The sequence below is a fragment of the Myiozetetes cayanensis genome, unplaced genomic scaffold, assembly GCF_022539395.1.
Source record: "Myiozetetes cayanensis isolate MyiCay16 unplaced genomic scaffold, myiCay2020 scf2-11, whole genome shotgun sequence".
NCBI lineage: Eukaryota > Metazoa > Chordata > Aves > Passeriformes > Tyrannidae > Myiozetetes > Myiozetetes cayanensis.
The window spans coordinates 32,343,371-32,359,627 of record NW_026087411.1 but is presented as its reverse complement, the minus strand read 5'-3'; the positions used below and the strand labels follow the sequence as shown (position 1 = coordinate 32,359,627).

At 36.6% G+C, this 16,257-nt stretch overlaps 1 protein-coding gene across 9 annotated transcripts in view; it reads left to right on the top strand.

Annotated features, from left to right (window-relative positions):
• Positions 1-16,257, top strand: part of BIRC6 (baculoviral IAP repeat containing 6) — a 162,737-nt gene that overhangs the window by 101,963 nt on the left and 44,517 nt on the right. For all 9 annotated transcript variants that reach the window (XM_050314338.1, XM_050314345.1, XM_050314348.1 and 6 more), the window contains exons 58-64: positions 1,676-1,807; positions 4,112-4,279; positions 6,849-7,022; positions 8,307-8,503; positions 10,409-10,709; positions 12,554-12,771; positions 15,078-15,242. In XM_050314338.1, the coding sequence (XP_050170295.1) occupies positions 1,676-1,807; positions 4,112-4,279; positions 6,849-7,022; positions 8,307-8,503; positions 10,409-10,709; positions 12,554-12,771; positions 15,078-15,242 (1,355 nt within the window). The remainder of the gene's footprint in view (positions 1-1,675; positions 1,808-4,111; positions 4,280-6,848; positions 7,023-8,306; positions 8,504-10,408; positions 10,710-12,553; positions 12,772-15,077; positions 15,243-16,257) is intronic.

Sequence of the window (16,257 nt, the reverse complement as noted above, 5' to 3'; positions counted from 1 at the left end):
AGAAGACTTGAATGTATGAGGAGTAAACTGTGTTTGGAGTGAGAGGGAGAGAGAAGGGATAGACTGGGTGGGAAAAGAAAGAAAAGACTGTCACCACTGCAACAATAGGAAGTCATGAAGATCCTGTGTCGGTCTGTCACTTGGGTTAACTTCTTTTTTCTTAGCTGCACTAGTAATGTCTCAAATTAATCATGTCATACTTTCTCCATAAATAAATCACAATAAGCATATTCATACGATATCATTTCTAAATTTCCTGCTTGCATCCCTTCACCATAGGAAGAAAATGAGCAGTACAGTGCAGATAGCATTGTCTAGGATGAGTACCAGTTGCTTTGTATTTCATGCACCTTAGTCTTAAGTTACTGGTCTTGGTTGGTCAGAAAAATTGAACAACAAATCTGGGTATCACCTGAGTAGAAAAAATACCATTGCTTAAGCTTCCTTAATCATTTTATTAATGGCTTTTAACGGGGCGAAGCTAGAGCAACTCCAAAGTTTAATAATAATAATAGGAATAATGATGAGAATTTTTTGAAAAGCCAACATCCAGTCTCATATATATGTATCTATATCTATATATAGGTATATATAGGTATATATACACACACATATATAAATATAGAGAGCATATGTGAATGTTGGGTCCTGAGTAGCAGCAGTTTCACACTCTCTGTCTTTCTTGGTCTCCACTGCTGCCTAACAGAGACATAACCAATATCTTCAGGCACAAATCATAATGTATTTCCAAGCAGCCAAACCACATCCCTTTCAGCACCTCATCCACTGGTGACACACAGTTAAAGGTAACTGGATAGTACTTTTAGGTCTTGAGTCTGGTTATACCTTAAAGCTGCTGTGGTTACCTGGAAACAAGTTAATCCTCAGAAGCAATTAGAGAAACGTTTGGCCATTTTGGTGCCAGTTTTGTACCTCACAAGCTGTGAAATGGTCCATTGTCACCAATCATCAGTGTTTTAATAGATTAGATTAGATTTAATAACTTGCTGATACTTGTTGTCTACACTAATGATTGAATCAAAATGGTTGAGCTGTAGTAATGTAATGTTCACTTAAGCAAACTGTTCAGGTTTGGGTATGTAATATACTTTAGGCATCTTCCAGTTTCAAAGGAACAGTCATACTTGCAGTTCTTGAATTGGATCAGTATATAATATACCCAGACCTAAATACAATATTTATTTATGTAAGTGTACAGCTGTCCCTAAAAAAAAAAAAAAAAAAAGTTTTGGAATTTCTTTTCTTGTTCCATTTTTGTTGTTGTTGTTTTTGTTGAGATTTATCTGTTTGTTTTGGTTTATTTATTGGAGTTTGGAGGGGGATTTTTTGCTTAATCTTGTTTTTGGTTGATTTGGTTGAAGTGGTTTAGTAAGGTTTTTTTAACACAAATACGTTTGACTCATCAGGTAATGGGTTTAAACTGTTTCAGATTTAAATTGTTAGAGAATAGAATTTTGAGGAAGAGGGAATCCGAATTACCATAATACCTTCATTCATAGATATTTACAAGGCTATTGTTGCGTGGGTTGGAACTCTGAGACACTAAAAGAGCTGAGAACAGCCTTGTTAACAGCTTAGAAACTGTATTAAAATCAACTTGATAACCTGATACCTTAAAATGCTTTTCTCTCTTATTTTTTTTCTCTCTCTATAGATACACCCAGTATTACAGCTAAGCTAATTAATGAACAGAAGGAAGATAAAGAAAAAAAGAACTACGAAGAGAAAGAAAAAGTTAAAGCAGAAAATGGATTTCAGGACAATTACAGTGTTGTTGTTGCTTCTGGTATGTCTTTTTTTCTACCTTTTAAATAATGGATCTTTCTCATGCTAGAAGTGTGTGTGGGAAAGAAAATATCTACCAACAATAATTTTGCTACTAATGATAGTTAGAAAAATTGTAGTAGCCAGTTAATGTAACTGACTTTTAGGCAGCTACAATTGGTTCCTGGTAGAACAGCTGCTTCTAGCAGATTATATACTTTGGCAAATTTGTACCTAGGTATGTGTGTCAGTGGTATCTTCATGGATGCTGTTGCTAGGGTATTTTACAGGATTCTGTAAAGACACACCTAGAGCTTGGTGGGTATTATTACCTCTACCTTTTGGCAGTAGCTGGTGCATCATTTTTTAATCACTCTACTCCCAAAATAAGCTTTGGAAATAAAAGGATCCGTATACTTTGCGTTACAACTGGTGGTACTCTGCTAAAAGCTGTCACATGGAGATGTAGGCTTAAAACCATGTTATTCTACTTGGAAGCTACAAATACTAGAGTTTCTTCCAAAGCCTTCACCTTCTAAAAACTAAAGTGAAGAACCTTCCAAAATCTTTCTTGTAAACCATTTTCTTCCAAAACTACTGTTGGAACACATAGATTGAATGTAGTAATTTTTCAGTCATATTCAAAGGTTACAGTTCAGAAGACAGCTGCAGAGGTTGTTAGTCTTTCAGTTTGAGGTTCTGGGGAGTGTTTGTGAGAGAGAGATTAATGAACTTCAAGCTATTCTTTTCCTATCTGGCTTTCTGGCTTCATTGAGGTACCTCAAGTTCATTTACACTTCATGAAGCATGAAGAAGAGATGCTGATTTCCTTTGACTTTTGGCACCAATATTTCTTAAGCTTTTTATTTCAGCTCTTTAGATGTAGATATAACTTTAAACTCAAATGTTGAATAGGGCAGGAGTTTTGTGGATCTTGGTATATGTTTAAAGCAACACATCTGTTGTTAATTACAGCATCTTTATCTGACAAGATATTTACAGTAGGTGCAACTTAAGTATGGTAAACATGTTTTAGTAATATCTAAATGTTAATAGGTGCAAGCAAAGGGTTAAAACATGAATAAAGAATCTAGGAAGAAAGAATAATACTATGCCAAGCTTGAAGATAGGGCATAGCATAATCAGTCATATCTCATCCCAGCTGCTCCTCAAATCCTACTGCCTGATATAGCCCATTCCATGGGCAGATTTAAGGTTTTTTTCTTGTTTTGTTTCTAATTTTTTCCAGTTAAGTAAAAGAGTTTAAATGTAAACTTATTTCATTTGCATTTGGTTTTACTACCTGTTTGTGAAATCTTTTCTTATTTTGTCATTGATTTTTCACATGTTCCGGGGATTTTTTTAGTGTCCTCAGAGTCTCATGTAACCAGTATTTAACTATTTACCTATTGGTAGAATTAGCAGAGAGCAAAGGTGGTATTTGGAGACTGATCTTCCTGAAGTAAGCTAGTTTAGTATACTGAGATTACTGGAGAATGAGTTGTGTATTTGAGCTGCTCCTAATGATCAGCTGAAACCAGAGTGTATTACAGCATTTCAAGTATGGATGTTTAGTCTTGCAGTTGCTCTTGGATAGTGATGTCAGTAATTGTGTGTGTCTTTGTATCTTGACCTGCTGACTTTTTAACTTGGCCTGCCACCTGCTTACAAGGGTACATGATTGCAGTATAATTTTGCTGTATTTTAAGTCAACCTGAGCTGTCCCAAAAAAAGGCAGTTTTGCTATGTAAGATCAGTAAGCTTCTATGTAGGCTATTCTGCCTTATAGTTTTCATGTAGTGTTTACTTCAAATGTTTTGAGCTAGGCAACTTTAAAAGCACATTTAAAAGCACCTTTCATTACATGTGGTACTGTCACTTGTGCAGCTGAAGTCGCCTTCATAGGCCAGACAAATGGTTGTTATCTATAGTCTGTGCTAAAAATGTCTGTCAATTTGAAAAATTTTACCTTTCTTACTTTCAGTTGAAAAGACAACCTAAAAAAGTTCTATTGTAGTGCCCATTGTGGGACACATTTTAACTAGAGCAGAATCAGAATGGCTTTGGCTTTTTTTATGGATGATATAATCTAGTACAGTTATGGTTTATGTTTAAGGCTTAGGAGAATGCACAGCCTCTAACTGTATAAATACTAGGATTATATCCAAATATATTTTATACATGAATGCTATTCTGGTATTTAATTAGCCAGTGAGGTAAAATTCTACTTTTTTTCTATCATTGAACGTATTGAGTGCATTGTATCTTGGCCAACTGAAGGTATTAAATACTAGAACAACTTTTGATTTTTTAACTTCCATACTAGGTTTGAAATCTCAGTCGAAAAGAGCTGTTTCATCCACCCCTCCACGTCCACCATCAAGGCGAGGAAGAGTGATGGCAGATAAAGTAGGTGCCTCTTCCTCAGGAGGGGAATCTTCCAGCAAGACCATTAGTGTTCCAGTCTTTCATCTATACCATAAACTTCTACCAGGTGACTTTACTAATGCGTTTTAAACACCAAAATTATGGTTTTTTTCAGTGGCTGATACGTCATCAGGAAGTAGTTACAATGCTAATGGACATCTTTATCTTTCTATTGAGCATCTTTGAAATGTGGAGCCCTTCTGGGCTTGTAACAGCTTTCAACTGGAAAGCATTATAGCCTCTTCAACTGCAGCATTATAGCGTCATAGTGGCTTGAAAAAAGTAACAATTATGTTGATCTTCCTTGAAGTTTAGTTCCTTGTTCCTAAACTAAATCTCAAAAAATTTCCACTTTCACTCACAAGTGAAGGCAGGGTGGATTTGTAAGGTGACTCACATTTTCCACATTTTCTTTCACCCGCAAGACTGAACTGATATTATTGCCCTGTTATTTCATGTTTTAAATGGGGAACCAACTTGCATTGCTCGCTGGAAGGTTGATTTTCCAGTTCAGGAGTATTCTTGAATTCCATAAAATTTGTGTTTTAAAAAACAGCAGTGTCCCAAGCAGTCATGTTTTATGCATAACAGATATATTCTTACATTTTTATGAGCTATCTGGACAAAGCTGGTGGCAAGGTTGGCAATCACTCTCATACAGAGAGAGATTGGTGTGTCTTGATGTGACTTAGATCGGGAAAAAAAGGACAGAAACATGCGTGCAACACTTCAGTATTATGCAGAAGGGTTTCTATCTGTTTTATAGAATAAAAACAAGGAACCAGCTAATGCAATTAAGTGGTTAACATCTGATTAAAGTAATTTTCACCCAATAAAATCTGAATTTGAAACTTAATACCAAATTACTGGCTTTGAGGCTATCTTGACAATTATTAGGGGGATCGTATACTTAGATTAAAATATCTAAAATTGATCAGCAAAACCTGGTGGGTTGAATCCTGTGGTTGGTGTGCCATGATGGATGGTTATAGGCTCTTCAGGAGTGATAGGGAGGGTAGGTGACCATGAAGCACATAATTACCAGCTGGTCTATGAAGCAGGTTGTCCCACTCTGCTCTGCACTGATGCAGCCTCACCTTGAATATTGTGTGCAGTTTTGGGCACTGCAATGTAAGAAAGATATTAAGCTGTTAGAGAGTGTCCAAAGGAGGGCATTGAAGATGGTGAAGGCCTTGAGGGGAAACCATATGAGGAGCGGCTCAGGTCACTTGGTCTGTTCAGCCTGGAGGAAAGGAGACTGAGGGGAAACCTCACTGCTGTCTACAACTTACTTGTGAGGGGAAGAGGAGGGGCTGGCGCTGATCTCTTCTCTGTGGTGACCAGTGACAGGACCTGAGGGAATGGCCTGAAATTGTGTCAGGGGAGATTTAGGTTGGATATTACAAGAAGATTTTTCTCCCAGAGGATGGTTGGGCACTGGAACAGGCTCCCCAGGGCAGTGGTCACAGCACCAAGCCTGACAGAGTTCAGGAAGTGTTTGGACAATGCTCTCAGGCATGTTGTGTGATTCTTGGGGCTGTCTTGGGCAGGGGCAGGAGTTGGACTTTGGTTGTTATGAGTCCCTTCCAACTCAGGACATTCTATAATACTGCTATTTTAGAGACAAGATCAAAACCCAGTGCCTGTTTTCAGTATCTAGCTGGTAAAGGTTGACTGGTGATGGTAATGTAGAACATTCTGCATTTGTGATCTGGTTAGTCATGTTTTGTGTAGCAGACAGTTGTTACAAAAAAATAAGCCATGCGAAGCAGAATCAGTGATGGCAAAAAGGGCATGAACTTGCACAATGGCAAGGCACTTTTAATTTTTATTTCTAAGACACTATTTTCAATTGAAGAAACAGGCTGTTAAAGACCTCTTGGATTGTGTGTTAATTAAATACAGTCAAGATGAAATGGGCATGCTATTACATGATCCAACTCTAAAATATTTCACGTGTAAGTCTACTTGTCAGGAAAAATTACCTTCAGAGTGACTTGTAGTTTCAGGGAAGAACATATTCATAATCAATGAAGTGGCCAAAATCTGGAACTGAGTAATCAGTTTGGACTGTATTGCATGTGCATTTCAAGTCTACACTGCTGCTGAGAAAAGTATTCCTGGCAGTGCCTTTCATTTTTCTTGCGGAGTTGTGTCCTTATACAGGAGTAGTGAGCTATGCTTGAGACCAATAGGACTGAAGAAAAATTTCAGGTTTCTTTGTTTTCCACTTTTTTCCACATCAGCCATTTTATCTTATGGTCACACACCTCTGTGCCCTCAAAATTCAAAGGTGATGTGTAGGTGGTGTTTAATAGGAGGGGACAGTGAGTACCCACTTAAAATGCACATCAAATTACAACCTTAGCCATTTGTTAAATACGCCAAGTGCTTGGTCTCTCAGCACAGAGCTGCTTTAGGTAATGTTGGCATGGATCTTTCTAATGATTGGTTCCAAACTGATGGGACCCCTTTTCACAAGAGAACGAATGGTAAAATTCAGGCCTTGGTTTGGAGCCAGATAATATTTAGTCTACTTGGCATCTGTGGTGCATGTAATGAACAGCACCTGGATATGTATGTTAAAAGAACCCAATCAGAATTTTCCTCTCTGAGTTGATGCCATTGTTGTTTAGGTCAACCACTACCAGCTGAAATGACACTTGCCCAGCTTCTGACTCTGCTGTATGACCGTAAACTCCCTCAAGGATATCGATCAATAGATTTGACAGTAAAACTTGGTTCCAAAGTAATCTCAGATCTGAGCTTATCAAAAACAGACTCGTTTAAACGTCTTCACACAGAAAAAGGTGAGTGTTCTTACTTTGCTGGTATATTCCTTTTTAAAATGTTTTTATTTTGGACAAAAATTGTATTGATTTTCTTGATAAGAAACAGCAATTTTCTGTATTTTCTTGGATGAGTTTCCTGAGCCATTCTTTTCTAGACAAGTGCTAAACTTCATGTTAAAGTACAAATTCATTGCCTGTCTAGATTATATCTATAAGAGGCACCAATACGGTTGTTCTGGTTTCACTTTTCTTTTCCTTGTTGTAGTGTTGTATGTGCCAATGATTATATGATTGTATAGATACAGTATATTTTATTTCTTGACATGTGTACCGGTTCTCTGTAGTAAGTATTTGTCCTGATAATCAGAGCAGATTAAGTAAAACAGGAGCTGTCTGAAACCATACGAGTTATAGAAGCCTGTGAAATTTCTTATTGCAACTTCTTCAGGTAACTAATGCTGCTTTGAAAATGGTGATTTCTCTCAAGCCCATCTAAGCAGATCTTATAACTCCAGCTTTTGAAAACATTATTTGGTCTATTTCTTGATAATGTTTTTGCCAATTCCGTGCTATCTACTTCCTGGGAAGGTACTGGGGAATGGGACGGGATGATATCTATCCCAGGAATCTGTTTTGAAATGTATTTATATCATTCCTTTAGGCAAGGACTTAGAGAAATGGGACCTTGAAATTAAGCTATTGTGATCCGCTTAACATCAGCCTGCTGACACAGCATGAAATTCCAGAGTTAATCATTCAACTGTTTCAAGACAGAGACTCCTTTTAATAACTGTTCACTTGATAGTCTGTTTCTAAAAAAGATAAGAAACAAGTGCTGAAAAAAACCTCTAATTTTTTTTGATATCTGGCCTGAAGTAAGTATTTCATGACTCCATATAGTGGCTGGATATACAGATATCTCACAGTATTGAGAGACCATTCTTTTCCAAATAGAGTTTTTGTTCTGTTTTGTGGATTATTGAAATTCTAAAATTACAATAGATATATTACTATTTGAATAAAAGTAAAAAATCATTAGAGGAGATTCGCTTTTATTATATTATTAGGCACTTTTTTTTTAAATTGAGATGAATACATGGATCTGCTGTCAGTGGCAAGAGGTGTCACTAATACTTTTGTTTTCTTTTGATGGTCTTGCACTCATTTATTTCAGGTTCTTGGCTCAGGTTTTCCTTGTGTAGGAACCGATACTTTTGAAGTCCACTTTTTAGTGAGAACGAAGAAATAAACACAATATCGATGCTGATGTATTCATTTCTTTTACCTCTTGTGTTTTCGTAGAGCATGCAGACTTACTGGGACCTTGCCCTGAAGATGAAGCCATCAGTCCTGGGGATGAGTGTATGGATGCAGTTCTAGATGAATCTCTTCTTGAAACCTGTCCCATTCAATCTCCACTGCAAGTGTTTGCAGGCATGGGTGGATTGGCTCTTATTGCAGAGAGACTTCCTATGCTTTATCCTGATGTAATTCAGCAAGTGAGTGAAAAAAATAAGTGTCAGAAAACACGTTGAGAGTATTTTGTTTGTTTGTTTAAGGACAGAGTTTTCCTTATATTTCTCCATGGTTCAGTTTAACATCTCAGTTATGTCAGGAAGATGCTTCAAAACAAGCAAGTGCTTAACTCCACAGCCCAGTCCAGCCATACACGTTACTTCCCTGTAGATGCCATAGACTGTTTGTGTGACCATGTCCTTGTGGGACAAACTTGTGAATTAGTTGTGAATCACTTCTGTTAACTTATAAAATATCTTGGAGGGTACATGAAGTTGCTGATGTACTATAAAGGTACACTTGCTTATCATTTAATTGCTCATGTAAATGTACCCTGAGAGATATTTCTATGGTTAAGTTAAATTCAGGTCTATGTATCTACTATGTAACTTTATTTTAGATTTATTATTATAAATAATAAATAACAACTTAATCTTATTTATATTTATAAATAATATATGCATTATTTACTTGTATTCTTATATAGAGAATTTCTCTGGAGGTACTGATAAACATTTCAAAAGTGCCAGCAGTGGCATTAGTGTGGAATTACTCTTTGACTGTTGTTCAAGTTACACAATGTTTGCTAAAAAGGGAAATTATAACCTGTGAATTATTCAAATTCTATTTGACTATATGTTTGAAGTTTCTGACTGATACTGTTTAACAGGAGAGAATATTTATTCCCTTTGAAACTGAATTAATCATGAATTAAGTGTACTGTTCAGTATCCTGTCTGTAAAATTATGGCAGCAATAGGAACCCTGTAGTGAGACTGGGTAATTGGTATGCATCCTTTGTAAATAGTTCTGCAAAGGTCTTAGAGGTCTAGCACCAAGGCAGTTCAAAATAAAAGTTAAGGAAATGTGTTTACATAAACAGTTACAGTTTTATGAAATCCAAGACAGTTAATGTGGACTCTCTATTAAAGAAAACTGGTACATGGAATTCTGCAACAGATGAAAGGCAAAGTATGACCATGAGAAGTTTTCATTCCTTTTTTTCCTTCTTTTTCTATAGTCCTGGGAAGTTAATATCTTTTCACAATTTCTTAGCTTGAGATGTGCGTTTGTATTCAAATACTGAATAAGAATTCTGTGATCCATAAAAACAAATTAAGTACAATAATACCAAATAGAATATTCAGAGTGAATACTGATGATTTCTCCAGACCCTTAATACTTTAATTTTACTTTTATATTTCTCTAAGTCACTGGTACTTCTGATTCACTTAATGTGTAGATGATTGGAATGAATGCAGCAAAACATGGCTTTGACTTTAAATTAGGAACTTGGTATTCTGGATAAATTCTGCAAGGGCTTTTCAGATTAATCATTCCCAGTTTAGATCAGTCTGGTGATACGTACTAAAATTTTAAATATGATTGAATCAGTTTATCTGAATAGCAGGAAAGCCTGAAACTTCTGTAATGTTTAGTTACGAGAGGGACCTCGGTGTTATACCTTCCTTAAAATTATTTGACTGTGTCCTGGGGCACTGTACAATTGTTACCCCCTTAAACTCTGAATCCTGTCATAGTGCCCGATTGCGTAGTCCTCTGGTCATAAAACAGACTGTTCTGTTAGAGTACAATAGTAATAAAGCCTACCAAATCAATTGAAAGGATCACATGAGTTGCTATAAGACTGCTAAGATGTACAAATTTATTCTTAGTTTTTAAAGGCTTGACAATTAATTTTTTTTTTTTTTCATTTTTACAGTATGTTGTTAAAAATTAAACACCTGAGTTCACCATCAGGGTTTATGACATCTTTCTTGTGTCCTATATTAAAACTGCATGTTCTTTAACTCCTAACTGCAATAAATTTTTGTCTAAGGTGTTTAACTGAATGACTGCCACATTTCTTTGTTGTTTTTGTTGGTTAAGGTGAGCACTCCAGTGGTTACATCGGCCACGCAGGAAAAGCAGAAGGACAGTGATCAGTTTGAATGGGTTACCATTGAACAATCAGGGGAATTGGTGTATGAAGCACCAGAAACAATTGCTGCAGAGCCCCCACCGATCAAGTCAACAGTTCAGACTATGTCTCCTATACCTGCGCATTCTTTGGCTGCCTTTGGTTTATTTCTTCGTCTCCCGGGCTATGCTGAGGTGCTGCTAAAAGAACGGAAACATGCTCAGTGTCTGTTGAGATTGGTGTTGGGAGTTACAGATGATGGTGAAGGAAGTATGTGCTGCAATTATTACCTTTTTTTGTAGACCACAGCTAGATCATTTTACTTAGGTTTATTTACATTGTATTGCCTTTAGCAGGAAGTCAGAATTGGTTTGTGCACAACTGTGTTGCTAGCATCTTTGATGGTCTGTTGTTTCTAAATATTAAATTCTTTCTGGCAAAGTTTTATCACAATCATCCGTACTCAAGGGTTCTCATCTAGACGTCAGAGTAATTGTAAAATAACTGCTGATTAAAATGACAATGACACTGTCAAGGTGACTCTGTTCAGACAAAACTATCTGAGTAGCCAGATACGCTCAACTAATTGAGCAAACATCCTATAGTTCTGCAATGAAATGAAGAAAAATATGGATAGGAGCATTGCTACAACAGATGTAGAATAAACTTTTAATAATACTGTTTAATAATGTTTAATAATACTGTTTTGGAAAAGGAGAGAAAAACCTAAAAATCATAGTGACCAAATTGCCTAAGCAGGATCTCTGCCTTTATGGTGTGAGTTCAGAGTGAGAAGCGTGGTATTCTTCAGTGAATGGACAAGGCAAGAGACAATTTGTAGTCGGTGTCTTTGCAACTGAACCTGCAACTCTGCATATAGTTCTAATATCTCTGTTTCTTACTGTTTTGAAAAACTGGAAGAGTGTGTATGGAATATATTTTAGTATGTTTAAGACACTTCCTTTCATTGGACATGGCTTTGTGATGGAATCAGACAGTGTTAGGTTTACAGTTGAATTTGATGATGTCAAGGGTCTCCTCCAAACTACATGATTCCATGTCTATGACTTTGAAAAGAGTGCTGCTTTTCTAGGCTGCAGTCCTCTGAACTTAGTCTCTATTTAGCACTCTGTAGAGTGGTGTGCAACATGTACCTCATGAGACCAGCTGAAAAAAATAGGAGCCTCATTTACCCTTCCTTCTGTTTGTTTTTTTATTTCTCTTGTACGTATTTGTTATGTATTTCAGTTTAGACATTTGGATGATGATGTAGCTAATAAACTCTAAGAATGAGGGAGAAAATAATATATGTAAAATTAGAAGCAAACTTCTGAATGGAGTTGGTTATTTTAAAGGATTTTTAGTAGTTGAAGCATTTCCAGTTGTCAACTGTCTCTATTTACATACGACCTGGGGAAGGGATGTGGAATGTATTCTTAAATACTGGAAAAAATTGAGACAGTTTCCCAAATCTGAGTTTGTTCCATTAATAGGTCTCTCCATTTTTTGAAATGTGGCTTTTAAAAGAAGTAATTTTTGCTCATAATGCAAAGGGGTTACAAATTTTAAATAATTCTAGTACAAAATTCAAACACACAACTCATCTAATTAAAACTGTGTTGGTATTTTGCCACATATTCAACCTGAATAGCATCACTGCTTGGTCTGTGTCAGGGAGTTAATTCCCACTTTGGGCACATAAATACAAAAAAGAATCCTACATCGTGATAAACTACAGTGCCTTATCAGCCAAGCTACTATCAGCTGATCACGTGCATTCTTTAATTTGCTGTATTTGGAATGTTTAAATAAATATAAATAAAATTATTTCAAACTGCCTTCCAAAGCAGTTTTCTCCCTAGAAGTGGTAAATCAGATTTTTTGAATTTGGTCCTTAACCAAATTCATGAATAAAATAAACATTCTTTCTTCCATACTCTCCTTGTAATAAAATTTTTTTGTGAAGAGAAACCTAATATTAGATAGCTTGATACAGGCAAATGCTGAAGTTCTTAGTAGATTTCTGTATGTTCATAAATTATTGCAGACATTAATAGGCTGTATTGAACTACTGAACAAAAGTGTGGTTTTGATGGTTATCTTCTTCAACCTAGGTCATATCCTGCAGTCTCCCTCGGCAAACGTGCTTCCAACTCTGCCCTTCCACGTGTTGCGCAGTTTGTTCAGCACTACACCACTGACTACTGATGATGGAGTATTGCTTAGGCGGATGGCACTCGAGATTGGGGCTATACACCTTATCCTTGCTTGTCTGTCTGCTCTAAGCCACCATGCACCAAGGGTGCCCAACTCTAACCCCAACCAGGCAGAGGTACGTTTATCAGCATATCAGTATATCACATCAGTATGTGCCACTGAGAAGCAGTAAGAGTTCTAACTATAAAAAAGAAAATAATCTCATTGCTTATAGGCTAATTTCTGCAGGCTTGGCATTTGACTGAAGAACAAAAATAGTTATAAAGTACTCGATCAAGTAATTGTCTGTGCATGTTGCAAATAAACATGGTAATCATGAAATATAACCAACAAAGAAACCTTGTCATGAGGCATTAAGGTGTAGTCACTTTCTTTCACAGGACATTCTTTTTTTGGTGCATGAGAGGCATAATGTCCAGTGGATGGTGGTTCTTTAATCCCCGTTAGGTAACATAACCTCATTGTCTACATTCATCATCTAAACTCTACTGGTTGCAAATTATTTCCTTTTAAATGCTTCACAAGCATAAATGAGTTGTGAAAATTACTGAATTAGTGCAGTGTGATTTTTGTTACACCCTTTGCACTGATAGGGAAATGAGATCTAAAGACAAAAAATTTCCATATTGTTCAAGATCACTAGTGAATCTCCAAAATTAAAGTTTTTCATGGTATTTCCCATTTTATACCACCCTCTATTCTGAACACGTATCCCTTGATTATTTCTTTTAAGATTGTGAGTTGCCATTTCTGTATAACATACCAACTGTCTATAAAAGTCTTGAAAAAAACCTTAATGACTTGCCCTCTTTAGCACTGCTTTGGCATGCAACAGTTCCCGGTGGCTGAATATGGCTAAGTAGCTGCAAAATACAGACCTGTCTCTATTTTAGCAGCTCTGATGCTGATGAAAGGTTGAACAAGCGAGATATGAAGCTGTGCCTGAGAATAATTCACTTTAATAGCTAATCAAATTTAAAGAGAAGTTGAGAGATTCTACTTCTAATGGGGTATCAGGCTGCTGATATGTTAACACCTTAGCAATTTTGCACTTTGGAGGGAAAGGGCAACCATTAATTCTTATCTCTGCTTTAGTTCTACCATGAACCCTGAAATAGCTTGCCTTCTCATAATTCATATCTATCAAGTGATAGATGGTAACTTGAAACTAGAGATCCATCAGGGCTGCACCGAAGCTTGTATTTCTGGGGCCGGTTCTCCCGTAAGTGCTTTAATTCAGTGTTCATGACAGTCCTCTTGAGTGTTAAAAGACACAATATATTCAAGAGTGATGTAATGAGTAATGTCTACATGAGAATAACCACACAACTGTTTCATCACCAAGATGCATTACATTCCCAGTGTAAAAGTTAGAAGATTATTCCAGACTACTGTCGCTGTGGTACTTCACAGGCAATAACTTCTTTTACCATTGCAGTCTGTTCATTCAGCATTTCTTTTCCTTCAAGTGTAAAGCACAGTCACTGAAGAAGATCTGAACAGAAAATGAAACTTTTCAGAGCCATAAATCAAATAAAAATAAAGTTGGGCAGCTACTCACGTGACCTGGTTTCCAACTAATTGTCACCAAGTAATGGAAGTATCAAGTCACTTGTTTAGGGTGTTAAATATCCAAATAGGAAAACATTAGTTAAAAAAAAATGCTTATCAGAGTTTTTTCTGCATCTTTTTCACTGTAGTCCTGGTAAACTATAAAAATTAGCATAAGTTCTTAAATAGTTACATAAGGGCTAAGCAATATAATATGATTGTAAAATGCACTGAGATGGACCATTGGAAAAAGCTGTACAAGCACTGTTGGAAAAATGCTATCTCTCAGAACATTTTAAGGACAAGGTATTTCCCACCTCTTATCTAGAGAGGAAATAGTGTGTATTTTAGTGACTCAGAGATCATGTGTCAGAGCTATACAGGTAACTTCTTCGTCTTGCTGTTTTGGAGCATTTATTCAAAATCAGCAAATGCTTGAGCATCCTAATATTTCAGTTATGTGCCCTTGAGAACGTTTCCACTCTTCTTCATCTTATGTTATTAAACTTGACTAGGTGTTAAACAGTAATAATTACAGAGCTACGATGTTTAGCAGGATATTGATTAAAGGTATTTTAATACCTTTTATCATATAAACAGGGATAGTATCTTAAAAGAGAACAAAAATGGGCTTACAGTTCTAGTCAAATTGAAGAATCCCTTCCAAGAATTTAGTGCTGACCTGTACTAGAACTCCATGTGTGTGACAGTCTTTCCTATCTAAAGCTTTGAATTTCACTGGATCATGATGATATCTTTATAAAGTTAATAAGTTGGGATTACATTCTTTTGCAGAACAAAGGCTTTTTAAAGACAATGTTCCTAAGATGAAAATGTGAAATAATTGTAATTTTTTTTTTTTTAACTTAGCCACAGGTTTCAAGTACACACAATAGTGCATCAACAGAAGAACAGCAGTTGTACTGGGCTAAGGGTACGGGCTTTGGAACAGGCTCCACAGCTTCAGGATGGGATGTTGAACAGGCTTTGACTAAGCAAAGGCTAGAAGAAGAGCATGTGACCTGCCTTCTACAGGTGTGTAACAATGAATTTTTGATTAATGATAAGCACTTGAAGCATTAGAACTGAATAGTAAAAGTTTTGTCAGTCAAAACGCAGAGTAATTATGATATTTTGGGGAAAAATATTTACAATCATCTGTCTTCGTGAAAAATTATATAGATCATACTTTGAGAGAGGCCATTTTCAAACATCACTAGGCTGCTGCATAAAAGACCTGGGTGACGGTTCTGAAGAAAAGTGAACCAAGAAGCATTCCAGTGTATTTCCCTGGAGCTGTCACTATCTCTGTCAAAATCACTGCACTCAGTCAAAAGTAACGACTGTCCAGTAAAGGAGAAGGAATAGGCGTTTTGTTTTGTGTACCAAACAGTGTTTCCTGTTCCTTTCTTGCATATTTTTGCTCTGCTTTAAGGAAATGCCCATAGTTGTTACTGGTGGCCATGAATGTGTTATGCCAGTATAGCAAAATTTCACTCAGAAATACTATGAAATCTTGACTGTGTCAATTATGTGATAATAGTAAATCTCCAGTAAACATCCAGATTTCAGTAAATCTCTGACACCTTCCAAATGCCTCGTGCTAAGGAGAAGAAAATCCTGCATAATCAGACTTTTCAGTCCATTGTGAAGTGCAACCAATCTCTGTTATCTTGCAATAGTGTAGGGAATATAAGATTTGCTGCAGCAAAATAATGGGGTAATGGGGTTAGAACAAAGAGTGAGAATGAAAGAAAAGGGGCTGAAAGTCCCTGAGACTTCTAATAATACAGCCTTTCAAGCCTCAGAGTTCCTTAGTTTCGGAGTACAGCTGCACAAATCAGACCTGTGGAAATGTGTTAGTTTGTACACCTACAACACATGGTAAGGGCCTGTAAGCCCAGCCAGAACTACCCTTGGGACAGGCAGGTGTGCAGTTGTGAGGTGACTTACCACTGACACTGAGGGGAAGGTTGCTCTTTGTTTACTGAGGTAAGAGCCTTACGCATGAGTATTTGTTCCTCCAGGTACCTGTCATGCTCACCACAAG